General features: G+C 33.5%; 4 protein-coding genes and 4 pseudogenes across 8 annotated transcripts, besides 2 other annotated features; 2 read left to right on the forward strand and 6 right to left on the reverse strand.

Moving 5' to 3' along the window:
- Positions 1 to 10,846: part of a mobile genetic element that runs on past the window's edge.
- On the forward strand, positions 3,070 to 3,612 carry TVAGG3_0007540 (annotated as a pseudogene). The gene has a single exon. A coding segment is annotated over exon 1 (543 nt).
- On the reverse strand, positions 3,893 to 4,342 carry TVAGG3_0007550 (protein of unknown function, DUF4106 family; the record flags this gene model as incomplete). The annotated part of the gene is made up of 1 exon (XM_051219814.1): positions 3,893 to 4,342. One exon carries the CDS (start codon positions 4,340 to 4,342, stop codon positions 3,893 to 3,895), a length of 450 nt encoding a protein of 149 aa, XP_051104800.1.
- TVAGG3_0007560 lies at positions 4,805 to 5,256 on the forward strand (annotated as a pseudogene). Its single transcript has one exon. A coding segment is annotated over exon 1 (452 nt).
- On the reverse strand, positions 5,273 to 5,644 carry TVAGG3_0007570 (annotated as a pseudogene). Its single transcript has one exon. A coding segment is annotated over exon 1 (372 nt).
- Positions 10,847 to 10,901: 55 nt separating the features above from the next.
- On the reverse strand, positions 10,902 to 11,753 carry TVAGG3_0007580 (protein of unknown function, DUF4106 family; the record flags this gene model as incomplete). Its single annotated transcript, XM_051219815.1, has 1 exon — positions 10,902 to 11,753. One exon carries the CDS (start codon positions 11,751 to 11,753, stop codon positions 10,902 to 10,904), a length of 852 nt encoding a protein of 283 aa, XP_051104801.1.
- Positions 11,754 to 12,206: 453 nt separating this feature from the next.
- TVAGG3_0007590 (protein of unknown function, DUF4106 family) lies at positions 12,207 to 12,515 on the reverse strand (the record flags this gene model as incomplete). The annotated part of the gene is made up of 1 exon (XM_051219816.1): positions 12,207 to 12,515. The coding sequence occupies one exon, from the start codon at positions 12,513 to 12,515 to the stop codon at positions 12,207 to 12,209; it is 309 nt and encodes a 102-aa protein (XP_051104802.1).
- Position 12,516: 1 nt separating this feature from the next.
- TVAGG3_0007600 lies at positions 12,517 to 13,705 on the reverse strand (annotated as a pseudogene). Its single transcript has one exon. A coding segment is annotated over exon 1 (1,189 nt).
- Positions 13,706 to 16,150: 2,445 nt separating this feature from the next.
- Positions 16,151 to 16,311: a mobile genetic element.
- A 156-nt stretch (positions 16,312 to 16,467) lies between these two features.
- TVAGG3_0007620 (Second domain of FERM family) lies at positions 16,468 to 18,623 on the reverse strand (the record flags this gene model as incomplete). Its single annotated transcript, XM_001316238.1, has 1 exon — positions 16,551 to 18,608. One exon carries the CDS (start codon positions 18,606 to 18,608, stop codon positions 16,551 to 16,553), a length of 2,058 nt encoding a protein of 685 aa, XP_001316273.1.
- Between the last annotated feature and the right edge of the window lie 218 nt (positions 18,624 to 18,841).

Raw genomic sequence — 18,841 nt, forward strand, 5'->3', positions numbered from 1 at the left:
AATATTGTACTTTTTCAGAACCAAATTCCGCTAAAAGAGCTCTCAATGTGAAAATTCCAGAAACTTGTACTTTTTCAGAAACCAAGACTTGTACTTTCCAGAACAAGGGAATTGCTACCGTTTTCCAAGAACAATATTCGCTGTTTCAAAAGATTTTGCAGTTCAGACTAGATATTTGTACTGTTCAAAGACAATATTCTACTGTTTCGACGAGACAATTATTTTCTGACGTGTGTTTCAAGACAATGTCTTCGAGTCAATGTCGACGTTAAGCACAAAACGAAGATCCGTACGTTAAGCCAAAAAAATATTTTATTATTTTATTGTAAGAAACAGATGAAAACCCAAGTCGAAGCAAATAACTGTTCACGATAACATCAGCTAATCGGAAACCATCACAAAAGCACTTACAACGGTATTGAAGTCTTACGTAGAGACAAGGCATGTATAATAAATGCAACAAAGATATGTCAGCATTGTGAAAAACTTAGAAGGTTTGGAAAATAAGTCCTGGAAGAGTATTATACGGCATTTTTGTGAAGAATTATACCAACCCGCTGGAAAACAGCGGTTCTTTTATACCAAAAATTCATGCAGGAACCGGATAAATCAAACATGTTAGAGAACGTATGTAGACCAAGACTTCTAGAATCATATATAGCAATGTGGGCTTCTCCAAAATATGCATAGCAGTTGGAAAAAATTATGGACTCCATAAGACAGAAAGTTCATGAGAAGTTAGATGAAGAAAAACTTGAAGATACAGTAGAGAAATGCAAAAACCATGTTCGAACAAGAAGTTAAAAATGCATGAAAAACAAATAAGAAACATGAACGTGAGATATGTTCTGGTTATAAGACTCGCCATACGAAAGACCAATGGGAAACAGAAGATTAAAGAGAGAATTTAGAGAATATGAACGCCTAAGATAGCATAGAAGCTCAAGAAGAGTTAAAAAGCTTGGGTGTTTTGTACAAAAATATTGGAAATGAACCATTTTTTCGACAAAATAATGTTAGGTGAAGAGGTGAGATTTCACCCTGTTTCCACCTGTTTCTCACCTGTTGATTTTCATGAATTTCCTAGAATAAAAAAATATATTTAGTTTTATATAAAATATTTTTTTTATTTTTATTGAAAGAACATGTTAGGCACCATCAACAGCACCAAATCTTTAAGTTATGAATCCAACTTCAATGTATAGAGATGAAAAGCTTCATATCCTTCTTCATATACTTTCGAAACAAAAAATCCAGAGATAAAGCAAGAAACTGTTAAACAAGTAATTTAGACTGTACGCACAGATGAACAAATGAAAAAAAACTCTTATGAGAATAAGCAGGATATTATGACCATCTACCTAAACTTCCTGAAATCCAACAACAAAAACTCACTATTCTGAATTCGACAAATTTGAAGTCAAAGCAAAACTGACTCAGTAGAAATAAAGAAGTTCATACGAAAGGTAAAGTATGAATTCCTTGGTTTTCATTGCAAACCAAAGTCATGACAAAGCTGCGATATGTATATAAGAACATTCTCTGACATATATAAAGTCTGGAGTTTAAGACCTACACAACTTTTGTTTCGTTAGTTGCTGAATGTGTATGGCAGATAAGAGATAAAGATAAAGAGCAAAGTTATGGAACAACAAATAAGACCGCAAGCTGTATCAGATAAGACAACCAATGACGCCTTGGTTGTTTAGCAGTAAGGTTTCAGAATTACTAACGCAAAAATAAACCCGCAATGTTCTAAAGTAAAGCAGCAATAGGAAATATAACTACTCCGTCAAAGAGATAGAAAGAATGAGAAACGCAGCAGACTTAAAGAAAAGCAGAAAGCCGGTAGAAAATAAAATGGACATGTTAGAATTTCTGAACAAAAACTATCCAACAGCAGACGATTTCCTTCTTTCAGATGTCAAGAAGAAATATAAAGAAACTTTCGGTATCGTTAAAACATTTGACATACTAAAAGAAGAAATAGAAGCTACGAAATTGTTTAGGATTTCAAATATACATCGTACAATTCATGTAAAACGCTTATAAAATAACTGAGGTGAAAAAACAGGTGAAAAAAGAGGTGAAATCTCACCTCTTCACCTAAAATATATTTTTATTGAATTCAGCAACAAAATTCTGAGTAAAATAATTTTTAGGGCATGTGTCAAACCGTTGAGTTTTCACAAAATTTTAAAAATAACTTGGGTGAGAAAAGAGGTGAGAAAACGGGTGAGATGTCACCTTCTACCCTAAAATATATTTTTGCTGAAAAATGACCAAATTTCATGAATTTCCTTAAGATAGAAAAAATAAAGTTATTTTTATTTTTTTTATTTTTTTATCTTGTATGTAAGAACAGAAATGTTAAACATTGAGTTTGAAACAGTTAGAAAGATAGACAATGACACCAAAGTGGTTAGAATTGGTGATTTAAACGTAAGATACTCAAAGAAATACAAAAAATATTCTTTGTCAGACATTTTATCTCCATCTGGAAAGAGAGCAAAGGACTGGGTTAGAAATGCTTCTAGTCAGAAAATTTTGACAAGAAATCCTGAGCTTTTGATATCGGTAAGATTCTATGGAACTACAGCATATCTCATAGACAAAAGTCTTATACCAATAGTTTTGTTCTGGATTGACCCAGTTGTTGGATATAATTTCATAACATATGGTTCATTCGATACTGAACGTTGCAGTGAAGGCTTACTTTATATCGTTCAGAAACCGAAGGACTTCAATACAAAGAGATATAAGATAGGAAGAACATTTAATATAACTAAAAGATATGACAGTACAGTCAATAGAGTTAAGGTTGTGTTTGTAAATGATATGAGAGCTGCTGAAACAGAACTGCTTGAAGTTTTTGAGAAAATGTATGGTGCTCCCACGAAAGGTAAAGAAACGTTTGAAGTAGATGAGATAGATAGTGCTATAAAATTATTTGACGAAGTTGCTGAAAAATACATGTAAAGCGTTTATTTTTGGTCTTTTATACAAGATAGAAAAAATAACGCTAATTTTTTATAAAATATTTTTTTTATTTTGTATGTAAAGACAGATATGTCAACAACAGAGAACACAACAACAGTTATAGTCCATGAAGCTATAAATGAAGAATATGAGTACATACAGTTTAACAAACAACTCCGTCTCATTCGTTCGGTCAAAGACGATATGTACCAAATGCAAAGTATTTTGAATGCTCTTCGTTCTACAAAGCAAGCATACCATTGGTTTGAAAACCAACAGACAAAAGAACTTTTAGAAGAATTTCCTCATATGTTTGCGACCCTCGGAAAACCGAGGGTCGAGATTCCGTACGAAAATCGTCAAAATTTGCCAAATGGTTTGAGAGGTTGGTATGTACATAGACTTCTTGTAAATGCTGTTGCAATGTGGGCTTCACCTCGCTATGCTTGTTATATTTTCATGATGTTAGATGAAATTCATAGACAAGAACGTGAAGAGATGGAAAACAAGCTTGAAGCAAAAGACAAAAGCATTCAGAAAAGAATACCACGTTCGGTACCAAAAGGAAAGGAAAAGAACTATAAGTATATGATTTATACTGAAGAGATGGAAAATGAAGAAGACAGAGATATGGTTATGTTGCATTTAGTCAGAAGAAACAACAAAAGCTTTTACGACCTTGCTAAGATTTACAAATCTGACAGAAATTGGTTCTATCGCGAAAACTTACCGATTTCAATGACCCCAAATGAAGATGTGAAACAAATAGTTCAAGATACGTTACCTCAAACACACTATGATATTAAAGGTTGTACAATACTTACATTCAAAGAAGATTTACCGCTACTGAAGGAAAAAATAACAGAGTATTTTGACAACTTCAAACAAGTAGAGTAAATGAACTCTTTATTTTTCAAGCTTGACTTTTTACAATTTGAACTTTGTTTGCGTAGATATGAATTCTGAAAGAAGTATGAGGGTCTTGTATGACTTTGTACTTCTCCCATAGTTCATGTCTGTCAAACTTACCTGCCATGGACTCTTTCATAAGTTCCATGAAATCGTCTTCGGACAATCCGGGGAAAAGTACAATGTCAGTAAGTATTCTCTTTACATCCTTACTTAAACTCTTTGCTGTCTGTACACAAATGACAACTGAGATGTTAAAGTGTCTGAGCTTCTTAAGAATTCGACACATATCTTGTTCTCTATTCTTTAACAAAGGATGAGAGGCGAAATCATCTAAAATAAGAAGACACCTATGAGGGTAAGTCTTCCAATCGTAAGATTGCAATTTCTTCGAAATGTATTCTATCTCTTTCTGTTTGTTTCTGAAGTGTTTCTTCTCTAATATTCTCTGCATTTCCTCATTTGGGTCTTTAAACTTCGAATTTATATACTCATTTATAGCATTGTACTTCAAAACTCTTCTTTGGTACTTCTTTATCCAATCTAACAACTCAGAGTCTTTTATACATACTAACTTAGACTTTTTTATAATATCTTTGAACGAATTGACGGTTTGGTCAAATTGACCAGAAGTACTACAAATAACAACTAACTCATAGAATGGGTTCTTCTCATCTAGTTCTTGTTGTTGTGCAGCCATTTTAAGATAAGTGAAAGTCTTACCCGACCCAGGTGGTGCAATTAGACCTGTTATACCATTCTGAGCAAATAAGAACTTGTCATGTATGGGTTTTATCTGAGCATTTTCCAACTTCCTCTTGTTCTTATTTAAAACATTCTCAAATTTCTTGTCAATGTCAGCAAACTTTTTTTCTAACATATTTTTAGAAAAATTAAAATTTTTATCTTTTTGAAAATGTCGAGCGATTTCGCTATCTATATTCGAGACAAACTTTTTGACAGCAAAACATCTGTCGACCATAAAATCTTACATAGTGTAAACAAGAAAGGGGAATTTGTTCTAAAGTTCTGTTTCTGGGAATATGACAAGAACCATAAAACATTAAGCAGAGAAGTCTTAAAATTTGTCAATGACAGACTTGTTGACAGAGATGACGCCGATTGGAAAGCTGAAGTCCAACAAAAGTTCTTAGAATGCAAAGAAGACACATGCGCTGTCTTGAAGATGAAATAGAAAACAGAATAGATGAGCTATTAAAGGACAAAGAACTTTACATAAATATGGTTGCGCCAAATTTGACATAACTCCACCAGAGAAGAAGAAGAAAGAGAAAAGAAAGAAAGAAAGTAGAAGAAGAGAAGAAAGAACCAGAGCCAATTCCAGAGAAGGTGAGATATGACATGTAAAAATAAACTTTTATTTTTAGAACATTTCTGGGTCAATGTCAATGTTCTCTTCCTCTTTAGGAGCAAACACTGGCTTAGACTCTAAAATCTTTTTACCCAATTTACCTTGAACTTCAACTATCTTAGACTCATAATATTCATAGTCGTCTGTCTTCTTTGGTTCATAAGGTATAACAAGTTTGTATGCTTTACCTTCTTCGAGTTTTGAGAACTTTCTGTCAAAATTTTCTTTGACTGTCAACATACCGTCAATGTCTAAGTCTTCAAATTTCGCACCATTTTTAGTCACAATAGCAAACTTAACTGGTTCGATGTTCCAAACTTTGTCAAATGTAGACTTTTCAAAATGGTAGAAGTAAACATTCAAATAAGCGAATGGGTCTAGTTCTTCTTTGACTTCTGTCATGTACTTGTTGACTGAGATGAATTTCATCATCTTTTCTATCGGATAAAAAAATATTTTTTTTTTAAAAACGTTTTAAAATGGTATGCCATATAGCTTCTTGAATTTGTTAAGAAGTATTCGAACGTTTTTTCCATCTGTATCTCTAGCGTTTACATGAGCATAGCCCGTCTTAGTAAAATATACTTGTAATTTCCTATAGTTTACGCCGGTATAAAAGTAGAAAGAGTCTTGTTCTTCGCTTAGTAGTAAAACTCAAACGTATGCTTACCATAGTCTGTAATTTCAATTGCTTCATCTTCTAGTTCGTCGACAAATTCGAATACAATATCTCGAAATTTGCCTATGTTCTTATTGTTTTCAGAACATGTGACCCAACGCAAGTTCTCAAGTCTATTGTCGTTTCTTATATGGTTTATATGGTCTACAAGAGGTAGATTGTTAGGGTTCGGTAAAAATGAGTTGCAATGACAATATGTTTAAAATAGTGTTTTCCACTCATCTTCATAGTAGTATATCCGTCATTTCGCTCCATTCGCTTAAAACTCTTTTTGTCTTTTTGTTTCTGACTTCAAATGACTCACAACAGTGAATTTCATATTTCTCATCTAACAAACAAGTTTCCCAACGGTCTTCTCCAACAAACTCAGCGTACATTTCAAATAAAATAAAATATTTTTTTTAAAATTTACTCAGAAAAATTTTTCTTTGTATATACGCCGTTCTGTATGTCTAAAAGATTTTTGAATTTGCCAAGAATGTTCGTTTAGACGCTGTCATATAACCATACTCTTGACAATATTGTTTATATTCATCGCTACAATGACCTTTCATCTAAACACTCAAAGTTAGTCTCATCTATAAACAGTTCATATACACTCTTGTTTGCTTCTAACAATGTTTGTCTCTCTTCGGTATATGGAATTTGTCTTGGATTGAACTTTGAAATATCTAATGTCATGAAATATGAGAACAAGTGTTGTAAAAGTTAGGTGTCAAAGTTTCTGCTAAGTCGTCAAATATTCTGTATCTTGCATATGAGAATCTGACGTTCTGACAACTACATATCTTCTGTCAGAACTTTCTAACTTCATCGGAACAACATTGTTTGAAACCATGACGAAGTTTGCAACATTTTCACAAACTCTTTGGTCTTTATATTTTCTTTCAACAACTCCAACTTTGTCTGTTATAAGACTCTTCAAAGCATCTGAGTTCAAAACTTTTGTTGTATCTATACTTTGAAGTTCATTGCAAACTATAAGTTTCATATTCTCTATTGAAGAGTTAAATTTACCGCAGATGTTTCTAAGTTTGTCATATTCGGGTTCGAATAGCCCTCTAACAGTTTGCATAAGATATCTGTAAAGAAAGTGTTCTTACCAGTTCCTTGTTTTCCAATTATGATGAGAGCAGTTTCATTTTTAGCACTTGGATGTTGTAAGATGTTTGCAAACCAACATAAGATATACTCATAGACTCTTTCGTTTCCATTGCATATAATTTCTTTGACATGGTCTAACCAAGCTTCTATAACATTTTCTTTCCATTCTACTTGTTCGTATTTATATCCAGTGAAGATAGAATAGAAGTTTGGAGATGGTGTATAGAACTTTATACCACGAACTGAAAAATCTTCTAACTTTGACAAAAGATATCCCAAGCATCTAACATCTTCATGCCAACTTGTACGACTTTTATTTTCTTAAGTTTCTGTCTACATTCTTGTTCTGAAACTATTTGTTGCTCTTGGTTTTGTTAAAGACAACATCCCATTCTTTCATGACATAACATTCTGGGGCAGAGTCAACATAAATGACTAAACGTTTCAAATTCTCGACTGCTTTGTTATAGTCTCGAAATGGACACATATTTCTGAATGCTTGGAAGTCATAAAAATCTGAAACATCTATTCTGTACATTTTTATAAAAATAAAAAAAATATTTTTTTTATTCTTGACTTTGTTGTGCATTTGTTTTCTTGGCTATTTGTTGTTGAAGTTGTTCTTGTAATACAATACTTTCACCGGTTGCATCTTCCAATTCGAAACTTTCTGCCGTCATGACAAATACATAGGACATAAAAGTTTTACAGGAACAAAGTTTGCGTCAACTAAGTTAAGTTTATGTTTGCTAAAGTGTTTGAGTTTACTAAAGCTGAAAACTCTGCATTCGAATGAACAATAGGCAAACCAGCAGAGAAAGTGTTGTTTATACGCATGAGTATCTTTTGGTCATAGTAGTTTTGTCAACATTCGAATAGCACTTTGAACCTAAGTTTGAAACAATATATAAAATAGGTGTACTTAAAGTCAATGGAACAGACATTCCTTGTATGACACCTTTTCCTGTTATAGGAAACTGTTGGTAGTAAAAACCAGAAATAAGTTTTGTATTATAGCTCATATCGTTTATAGTAAACTCAGTCGGACATCCAAACATAATGAAACCTGCTCTAGTTGCAGCACATGTTACATCCGTCCTTAAAGTATTAAATAAGTCAACAAAACCTGTTGGTGGTATATCTGAGTAAGTATCTTCAAAGAAGTATTTTTTTACCATTCACAACAACAAAGTCTTCTGGTGTCAAAAGAGCAAAACAGGCTTTAGTCGTCATTGTGTTTAAGGTTAGTTTACAATACCGTCCTTGAGGACTTTGTAAGTTTGTTGTTATAGAATTATATGACTCAGGGTTTTTAGTCGTAATAGTATAAACCACTATGTCTTCTGCCATTTACTTAGCAAATAAATTTTTAATGAAATGTTGTGGTCGTCAAATATTTTTATGACGTCTGGGAAACTATATTTTAAGTTCAACGTTTCACCTCCTTTCATAACGTATATCTTGTCAATGACATTGTATGAAACACCACAGCAAGCAATGTCGGGTTCTATTTCTTTGATGTTTATATCGTCTGCCTCTGTCAAAAGTTTCAATAGTTCTTTCAAAATTCATGAGGTGCGATGACATATGAGTTCACTTTTACAGGGTTGTGTTCGACCAAGTTTTAACATTATACCAAAGCTTGACAAATCTTCTCCTGAGTTTAAGTTTGTCTTTAAGTTGTTGGTAGTCATTTCGAATATCTGCAACAGAACTTAAGTCTCTGCTAACTTCAGGATATGTTGGTTCTTTTACAGGAACTATTGTTATACCATCTTCGTCTTCGTATGGTTTCCCCACTTCAACATCTCTTTCTTTGACATTGACAACAACACTTTGACTGTTTGTTTGAGTTGGTGAATTTAACTTCACATCTGCCACCGCCATTAAACCTTTTGAAACACTCACGCTTCTATTTTTCGGAAATGACATTTTACTTAGAATAAAAAGATGGACGTATTCGAGTATCTCTTCGAATTGAAGCAGAACAAAGTTTACACACACAAACAATACAAATACATTGACAGAATAGTTCTTTATACAAACAATGGAAAATGTTATTAGAATAGCAGTCTTTGCTGAACCAAAATATTTTCATAAAGCAAAGAAAGTTGGTATAACTGAAATGGTGAAAGTTCTTGAAGCAGACAAAATATAACAACAAAACTTACAGATATTTCTAAAGGTAAGTTTATAATACAATTTATGTCAAAACTGGCGTACTGTCAATATTTGACGGAGAGAAGTCAGTTCAAGAACAACTTACTGACCTGCTGCCAAAATCTGCTCGATGGAAGCTGTCGTTATGCCAATCTGAGGAGCCCCAGCAGGTTTCATCGAACGAATCTTCAAAAAGAGCATCTTCCGTGAAAAGTGCTATTGGTTTTGTAAACTTCTTTGCTTTCAATTCATCTGGACCGTCTCTGTCACCAGTATATTGTATTTGTACAGTACCAACAGTTGAAATACCACCCATAAAGTCTTCTGAGTCAGCAAATGGAATGCCAAGCCAAAAGTTTGAACGGTCTCCATTTGTATATTGAGTTTTTTGAGCTCCTGTATGAGTCCATACTTTCACATATGGCATAATAGAACTTTGCATTTCAGGGTTAATGGTTGTTGTGAAGTTGTTGTTAAAGTTCATAGCATCTAATGTCAAGTTGTATGACCTCATATCCTCAACTGTAGAATATTCTTCTCTTGGATAGTATTTGCCATCTATGTTTATATGATATTTAATACCAGGGTTGTAGAAACAAGAAGTCATTTATAGTTCGTCTGAACAGTACAAACATAGTATCTGCATGTTTCATTGCAGTTGTTAAGGCAATATCTGTTCTTGCACCTGGGTCAGCACTTTGGTTTCCAACTTCACCTGCAAAGTCTTTGACAGATATTTGGTGTATAGGGAACATAAGTGGAACTGCAATATATTTGGCAGCTAAAGCATTTGAAATATCTGGGTCCAACATATAGACTGCAAGTCTGCTTTCTATTCTCTTGCATTCAAACTTTTCGCATGTGAACTTAACTGGGTCCCAAGCAGTTTCCAGCAGCATTGAAATAGTATAGTTTACTCAGTGTTGAGGTTTGAGAAACCAAAGTCTAAGTCAACTTTGTCTTTGCAAAAGTCACAGAACTTGTCCCACTACTTCGTAAGAGTGAATGGGTCTTGTGTTGGTGCAATGACTAAGTTATTTTTGCTTGGAGTAAGTTCGATAGAAATTTTTCCTGCCCAGTTTGGCAAGTATCTTAAAAACCTGAAGATGAGGAAAGATGACAAAGGAACTCTAAGTTTCAGTTTTACTTTAGTGGCAGCAGTTCCATCTGAACCAGAAAGGTTAACATAAACTCCTGGAACGTTAGGGTCAAGTCTTCTTATTTTCTCAATAGTTGCATACTGGTCTGTTTGTTCTCTAGCTTGTGGTTGTACTGAGTTTCTCAAAGCGAACCATTCATAGTTTGCCCATGTTACTGTTTGAACTAAGTCAGAGTTAGAATATATCTTATATCCCATGAAAACTTCTGGAGCATATTGGTATCCGACATAGAAAATTCCATTGCAACCTTTCTTGTCAGACAACTTGGCAGAAGGTTTTATTTCAATGTCTTGTTCCACGTAAAGAAAGAGTTGTCAATAGAAATTATATGAAACCTGTCGCAAGCAATATCTACTGTTGTTGAAGAACCTTCTCCAAACTCACCTACGTTTTCCATAAAACAGCAGTTGTATATTCGTAAGTTCCAGGAACTATTTCTGACCTTCTAATGGCATTGTCGCATTCGTTATACCATTCGGAAACATTTCCATTCATAGCATCCAAAACTGTTGGCGTTATATTCTGAGCGGCGTACATTTCATATGAGTAAAAATATAGAATAGTTGGATTTATATGTCATAATAGAACCACGTGGACCAAGCTTTACTTTCTTCCTGACTGAGTTTTTTAACTCTTCTTTTTCCTTCATTGCCCTCTGCTTCAAGTTGTTGCATCTTTGCATTATGTTCATGTAGTATGTTGCAAATTTCCCATGCCTTTTTGCCTTTTGGCTCTGGTCGCCCATCTCAGGTAACCTATATCCTAGAAAGAGTTTGTCATAGTCTGTATTTGAGTCTTCGCGTATTGTTTGCATGACTCTTTCCTGAGTTTCCGGTTCAAGCGCTTCAAACAGTGCCTGTCCATATGGAATAAGCTCGTTTCCAAATATATGTTTTTGTAGCCATTCTGGTTTTCTTTCCATGTTACCAACTATATCTTTTGTGAATGGGAAAGCTTTTACCCAATCTTTCAGTCTTGCGTCGTTTATTTCTGTAGTTGGTTTTATTTTGTCAAGGAACATGTTTTTCAATACTAACATTTCATTTGGTACTGTCCATTTGAGTTTTCTTAAATATTCATCCATTCTCGGTTCATTGTCTGCAAAGTAAGTTTTTATGACATTTTGTAAACTTTCGTTTGCAAGGTCATGTACAATAGGTTCTCTTCCTTCGCTCTCCCTAACTTTCTTTCTAAACTCTTCACCAAATATACCATCTCTATGGTTCTGTGTAGTTCTTTGAGATAAATGTTCTAGAACGTCAGGTGTTATATTTCCATCAGCCATGTTCATTTCATACTGGTCCAAAATATCTGCATGTTTCATATCTTTCAATGGCATTAAAGCCGCGCTTAAAATACCAGCTATGTCTCGTTCACCATTGACTTCCATTGCGTCTACAACTTCTTGGAATTGTGGTTGTAAGTTTATGAACCACCTATCCGGGTTAGCTTTATGACCCCATCTCATTGTAGTTCCATCGTCTGCAGAAACAAAAGTAGGTTTGTTTCCATCTTGGTTAGGTTCTGAATGAACTTTAAACAATGTTTCATTTCTATATGTTTTCTTGAATTTAACCTTTTATTTTCACCGAGTTCATCCGAAGATTGAACGTTAAATGCTCGTAAGTAAAAAGGGTTGTTGTATTTGTGTACATTTTTTTCAGTTCTTCCATTCTATGCTGGATATTTTCATCTGATGTTGGAGTCTTTTGTATGTCGGCAAACATTTTTCGATATTCTTCTACTATGTCAGCCGAATTTTTTTTAGACTCTTGGAAATATTCCATATTCTCCGCATACTCTTGTTGAGGGTCAAGATTTTTCGGCTGTTCCAAATCTTCATCTAGTTCTGTGAAGTTAGTTTCCAAAGGAGGACTTGTTCGTTTCCTTCAGGCTCTTCTAGCTGTTGTTGCTGAACTATTTCTTCCATGTCTGGTTGTATCTGAACTATTTCTTCCTGTGGAGTTTCTTGTACCTCATCTGCTGGCATTTCATATATTCCGAGACCGTTTTCAACAATTTCCCTATCTACGTCATCCGCATTCATAAGCTTTTGTTCTTTCGTTCCGTCTCTATTTTTTACGCGTTTCATGACGAAAGTTGAATTGTCATTTAGCTCTGACATCAAATATCTCGGAGTAAATTCATCCATGTCATTTGGATGATATGCTATTAAATCATATCCCTTAGCGAGCTTGTATTTTCCAGGTTTGAGATTTATATCCGGTTTTGGTGCTGAGCCATAAAGCTAAATAGGTTCGGGTCAGTATTTCCATCCTTGAACTTTCCAATAGCTTCTTTATATCTGTCACTAAAGTCAACAGTATCTGGGAAACCACACTCTTCTTTAAGCATTTTTAAAATTCTTGGTTTCCTTGTTCTCTACTTCTTTTATGTCCTTGCTCTGTTTTGTGGTTGTTGTTGTGCAGGGTTTTGAACTGTTGGTTGTGCTGGATTTTGAACTGTTGGTTGTTGTGCAGGGTTTTGAACTGTTGGTTGTTGTGCTGGTTGTGGAGGTGGTTGTTGTGCAGGGTTTTGAACTGTTGGTTGTTGTGTTGGTTTTGGTGCATGCCTGTGTCTATGTCCATGTGACGATGTAAATGTTTTAGGTAGTCCTGGTGCAGGTGCTTCTCTTGGAGGGTTTGGTGGTATATAAGTTCCACCAGCTGGCACATATGTTCCATCTGCAGCGTAATGTCCTACCTGACTTTTCGTTTTTAAGAAAGCATTTACTAGGTCTGTTTTGGTCTGTTGTAACTCTTTTTCTTGACTTTTCACAACAGTTGCTCTAACGGCGTCATAGGCACTTTGAACTGCCTGTCTCGTTGCTGCATCTGTTATTTTCGTCATATTTTGTGCTACTTCTCTTAACTCTTTGTCGAAACCTTCAGACTTCAGTTTCTTTCCAGATGAGAAGTCGTTCACTTGTTTCACCTTACTATGAAGAGCTTCGAAAGCGTTCTTAAAGTCAGCATTTGTTAAAGCTTCATTTGAACTATCTTCATCCGCTTGTATTTTTGTCCTTATTGACCCTATGAGTTGGGCTGCTTTAGCGTTGGCTTGGGCATCTAACCAGTCATTGTTAGCTTTTATATATTCTGCGCTTTTCATTGCCTTTTGCATAGCCGCGTCGTTATTTTTACTTTCTTGTGCTAAGTTTTCATACTGTACGGTTTGGTTTTGCAACTGTAAAAGTTTTTCTGCCTTTACATTTGCTTCAACTTCTTTTTTATACTCATCGCTATCCATATATGTCTTCAGGGCTTTTTGTTTTATCTCTTCATCTTTCAGTATTTTATATTGAGTAGTATGGTTTTTCAAATTTATGACATCTTGTTCCATTCTTGCTACTTCTGCTGCTTTTTCTGACACTTTTTTCGCATATTCCTCTGTACTTAGTTCTTTCAGTTGTTCTCTTTCTTCTTTTTCTCTACGTTTAACTCATTGAGTTTCTTTGTGTGTCTGTCATATTCTAGTTTCTTTTCGTTTTCACTTATTTGCTTCTGTATGTCTATGTTTGACTTTTTGACATCTGTTATTTGATTTTTGAGTGAACTCAAATTCATTTGACTTTGAGGGTTATATGCTGTTCCGTCTGCAGCTCCACCATAGCCTGCCATTTTCGCTAAAAGTGCCGCTCTTAAACCTCCACTCTGTGCACCAACAACTCGGTTTAAAAGCATAGGATTTTGACATTTGTTGCAACATAGTGGGGTCATTCAGCATTTGTTGTTGCAACTGTTGTTGTGGTGTTAGTCTTACTATTGGATGTTTCAATGCTCTCTTCCTCTTACGTATATTCTTACGTAGCTTACGTGGCATTTTAAGTGAAGTTAAAAAGCGGTTTTTGACAGATGTTTATTGTGACTTCTTCGTAAAGACTTTGTTAAGACTTCTTCGTAAAGACTTTGTCAAGACTTCTTCGTAAAGACTTTGTTAAGACTTCTTCGTAAATGACCAAAAATATATTTTAGGTGAAGAGGTGAGATTTCACCTCTTTTTTCACCTCATTTCTCACCTCTTGAATTTTCATGAATTTCTTCGTAAAGACTTTGTTAAGACTTCTTCATCTAATTTCTCATGAACTTTCTTGTCTATGTTTTGTTGAGATTTCTTCGTAAAGACTTTGTTGAGATTTCTTCGTAAATGACCCTAGTAGTATATTTTTGGTGTAAATTTCATGAAAATTCCAAGAGGGTGAAAAATTAGGTGAAAAAACAGGTGAAATCTCACCTCTTCACCTAAAATATATTTTTGGTGTAAAATTCAAGAGGGTGAAAAATTAGGTGAGAAAACAGGTGAAATCTCACCTCTTCACCTAAAATATATTTTTGGTGTAAATTTCATGAAAATTCAAGAGGTGAGAAATGAGGTGAAAAAACAGGTGAAATCTCACCTCTTCACCTAAACATTATTTTTGTCTGATTTTACGAAGAAGTCTTGACAAAACATTTACGAAGAAGTCTTGACAAAACATTTACGAAGAAGTCTTGACAAAACATTTACGAAGAAGTCTTGACAAAACATTTACGAAGAAGTCTTGACAAAACATTTACGAAGAAGTCTTGACAAAACATTTACGAAGAAGTCTTGACAAAACATTTACGAAGAAGTCTTGACAAAACATTTACGAAGAAGTCTTGACAAAACATGAAAACATATATAATTTGTGAAAAGTGAAACATTATATAATGTTTTCGACCAAGAAGACTAACAATTTTCCGAATAAAAACTTCATTTATACTAAACATCTTCAGGGCTAGAAGGCACGAAGTGCCTGGAAGCCCCACTCCCTTTTTTTTTTTTTTTTTTTTTTTTTTTTTCATGTAAATTGAATAAAATGTTTAAAGTTGATGGATTCAAAATTTCAAAAATAAAAGGGGTGATTAGTTTGAAATCTATTCCTCAATCAAGAATCACCTCATTAATGAAAATTGATGATTTAACAAAAAGAATAGAAATTATTGAAGAGCGAATAAATCAAATTATTGATTTCATAAATCATGACTCGTTGAGCCTGGGTCCTTAAAACCTATCACTGAGTTCAAGGTTATATTCATCAAATATTTCATTATTAAATGCAACTTCTGCTAGTTTATTTATTTTTTCAATACGATCATTTGAAAGTCTATCGTTTAATTTTTTCTGAAGTTTTTCATTTGCTAGTTCTGAAACTTTATTTGGATGATATTTAAACCCGTTAAATTCTTTTTCCTCAGTTTTGATCATTAATTTACAAAGAACTTTTGTGGATGGAATTTGTTTAAACCATTTATCATTAATATTTGTTATAAATTCCATATTCGGAATTAATTCCCAAATTTTTGCATTTTCAATTAATTTATTATCAAATGCAAAAGCAATAGGTTTAATATTAAACTTACCTTTATAATATAAACTTTCTATGCAATCATCAAAATAAACGTCTACTTGTTTAACATGGGTGAGAATTGGTGAAAGAGCATCCATTAATTGATTGACGGTTACGAATCTTGATCCACTCATTTTCTTACGAATTAAAAAAATAAAAAAATAAATTTAACTTAGTTTTAATTTTACGTAAGAAGTCAATTTTTAAATCTTGATTTATTCAAAAACGTAAGAATAAAAACTGTAAGAATCATACATTTTTTACTTCATATGTTAGAAAAAATGATACAAAATCGTTCAATATTGTATGAATTCTTACGTTTACAAAAAAAGTCACACAACCCGTCCACATATACTACTTATGATGTATGAATAAGAGTATGATTGGTATAGATTTGGGTTGTATAAATGTGATTGAACAATTGTTAATGGAAAGTTCAAAAACTTGGGTGCAATCAGAACTGATTGCACCCAAGTTTTTGAACTTTGTATAAGGAATTGTTGGCTATGATGTACTGATCATGAATCAGTACATCATAGCCAACAATTCCTTCCCAAACAACCCGAAATTTGTCTGATTCCACACTAATTTTATTAATTTATCTAAACTTTTATCCTCGTCTACAATTTAATCATCAATAATTATCTCTTGTTCTATTTCACTATTATATATATATATATATTTATATGATTTGATTTAAAAAAAATAAATAAATAAATTAATAAATCATTTACTCAAATATATCAAAAGTTTTATTTTTATATATAAAGATAACTACTTTTAAAAAAAATACCCTATATATTTTTGCCATGTAAACTATTTTTGCCATGTAAACTTGTCACTTTTGTCAGAAGTGAAGTGAACCGAATTTTCATGCACAACAACCCATTTTGGAACGTAAGCATTGATTGTAGAGCCGTCATCCTTCTTGACTTCATCGATATCTGTTGTCGTGGCGTGTCTGTACATGAGGGCAAGGTCAATTGCTTGTTTTAATGTCATTGTAGTCTCATTATTCATGAAAAAGCTCATACAATCGTTAACTGATTGGTATCTGATGATTCTAGAGTTAGCTACTTCATTAGTAATCATGTACAATCTCCTTTGGAACCATAATTCTTTGTAATTATCGCATTGACCAGGAATATAATTTTCTGGATTCAAAGGAATCTTCTTATCTCCATCTTGGTAGTAGAGAGCGTATCCGTCTAATACAGGAAGACCGAGTTTTGCCATGAAACGCTTGATAATGTCTTCAATTTTCATATGTAAATCGATTTTTAATGTTTTCGATGAATTTGCGTTATGGAACTTGATCAAAGTGATTGGATTTACGACGAGAATGATGAGGTTGTCGAAAATTTCTTGTTCGTAGAGCTTCTTGTCGAGATCTAACCACTCGAATTCGTTAATTGACTTAATTACCAAGACTACGTACTCAGGGTGATTCTTTTCACCCTCGCGAATGAGTTGTAAGTTGAGCGCGGCCTTTTCTGCGAGCTGTCGGCCTGTAAAATCTCTGTCATAAGAAAAAATTTCGCAATGTTTGGAAGAAATCTTTGAAATTGTCTTGAGATTGATCTTCTCGAATGATGAAGAAAACTCAATCTTCTCACCATTCGCTTTTCTTTCGGCGCGATTTTGAAAAATTTTTCTGATAATCGAGTGATTTTCAGAAATGTAGCTGTAAAATTCGTCTGCTATATCTTCATCTGCAAGTTTGGCTATTATTGTGTTTTCGTCTTTGTTTCTGTTGTAATAAGTTAAGATAACTTCGCGATAATCCAATTTTACGGATTTTAAGTTCATGAATGAAATTCTGAAGCAGAAATTATCAGAATCTGCACGTACTTTCAGACATTTTTGTGTAGCAAAAATGATTTCAATGGGATTAGCGATGGCAGTACATTGTTGTGTTCTCTTTTTGCCTGATGGATCTTGTGTGATGTATGCTGATTCTATGTACGCTCCGAATCCTGGGATAGAACGCATAACTCTGATCCAATTTCGATAACAATTTATTTTGGTTGGAATTTTCAATTTTGAGTAGTTCTTGATAATCATCTTTCGATATTTTTCGATTGACTTTGCTTGTGGAAGAAAATCAACGACGTCCGAAGGCATATTTGACAAACTTGTATTATTGTAATCGATTAAATACGTAAAGTATGCTAAATTTTGTATCTGTTCGTCATTAGGATACAAATTCATATAAGGGATTGCCTTTAATATTGATTCGTAAGCTTGTTTTGCCAGAAATTCCGAAGTCAGATCTTCTCTTGTAAAGTTAAAGTAGCGTCTAAAAACTCTGAATGTCCTACTTGGTATGAAGCAGGATCCAAAGATTTCATCTCTCATCAGAATTACGTACTCTTCATTATCTTCATAAGAAATAGTATAATCATGAGTAATTTCAATATTATATTGTTGAAGATATTTCTTAACTACATCTCCGACTGTCATTGAAAGATCCATTTCCATTGTTTCTTTATTGCAAAAAATAGATTCAAAACGTACAGAATGAGTTTGTGGGAGTATGCTAAAAAAGCAGTCGTCATTGATATTGTATGACTGTAAATTTTTATCTGGATCAAGAAAGATGTATTCATCGTTTGGTAATTCGCAAATGATAAAATGGGGTTCTGAAATATTAACGTTAAATCTCCTTAAAGCAACTTTGACGGCTTCTTTTGCTGTTTTTGAGAGTAAATATGGTATACTAACAGTTACACGAGCTTTATTCATGTAACGTGTCGGTATTTCAATTGTTTTTTCATATGATTCTTCTTCTATTGCTTGAGAAACATTGAAATCTAATATTCTGTTGCCTATTTCATTTGTCATATCAGAAATATCGACCACATTATTACTCATATTGTTGAACAAAAAAAATTGAACAAAAAAAAACTGTATCAGAATTCGAAATTATCAAAAATTAAATTCTAGAACATATTATAATGGTAGCAATAAATGTCATTAATATTGAATAAAAGTGTCAAATTATTACCAAAAGAAAATTGAAAGATATTATTTGATGCAAATAGATATACATCGTAATGGTGGTTTGATTAAAATCCTTTGAAAATTGAATGATAGGGAGCCGTTAG

The sequence above is a fragment of the Trichomonas vaginalis genome, chromosome IV (genome assembly GCF_026262505.1).
Source record: "Trichomonas vaginalis G3 chromosome IV, whole genome shotgun sequence".
NCBI classification, from domain to species: Eukaryota; Parabasalia; order Trichomonadida; family Trichomonadidae; genus Trichomonas; species Trichomonas vaginalis.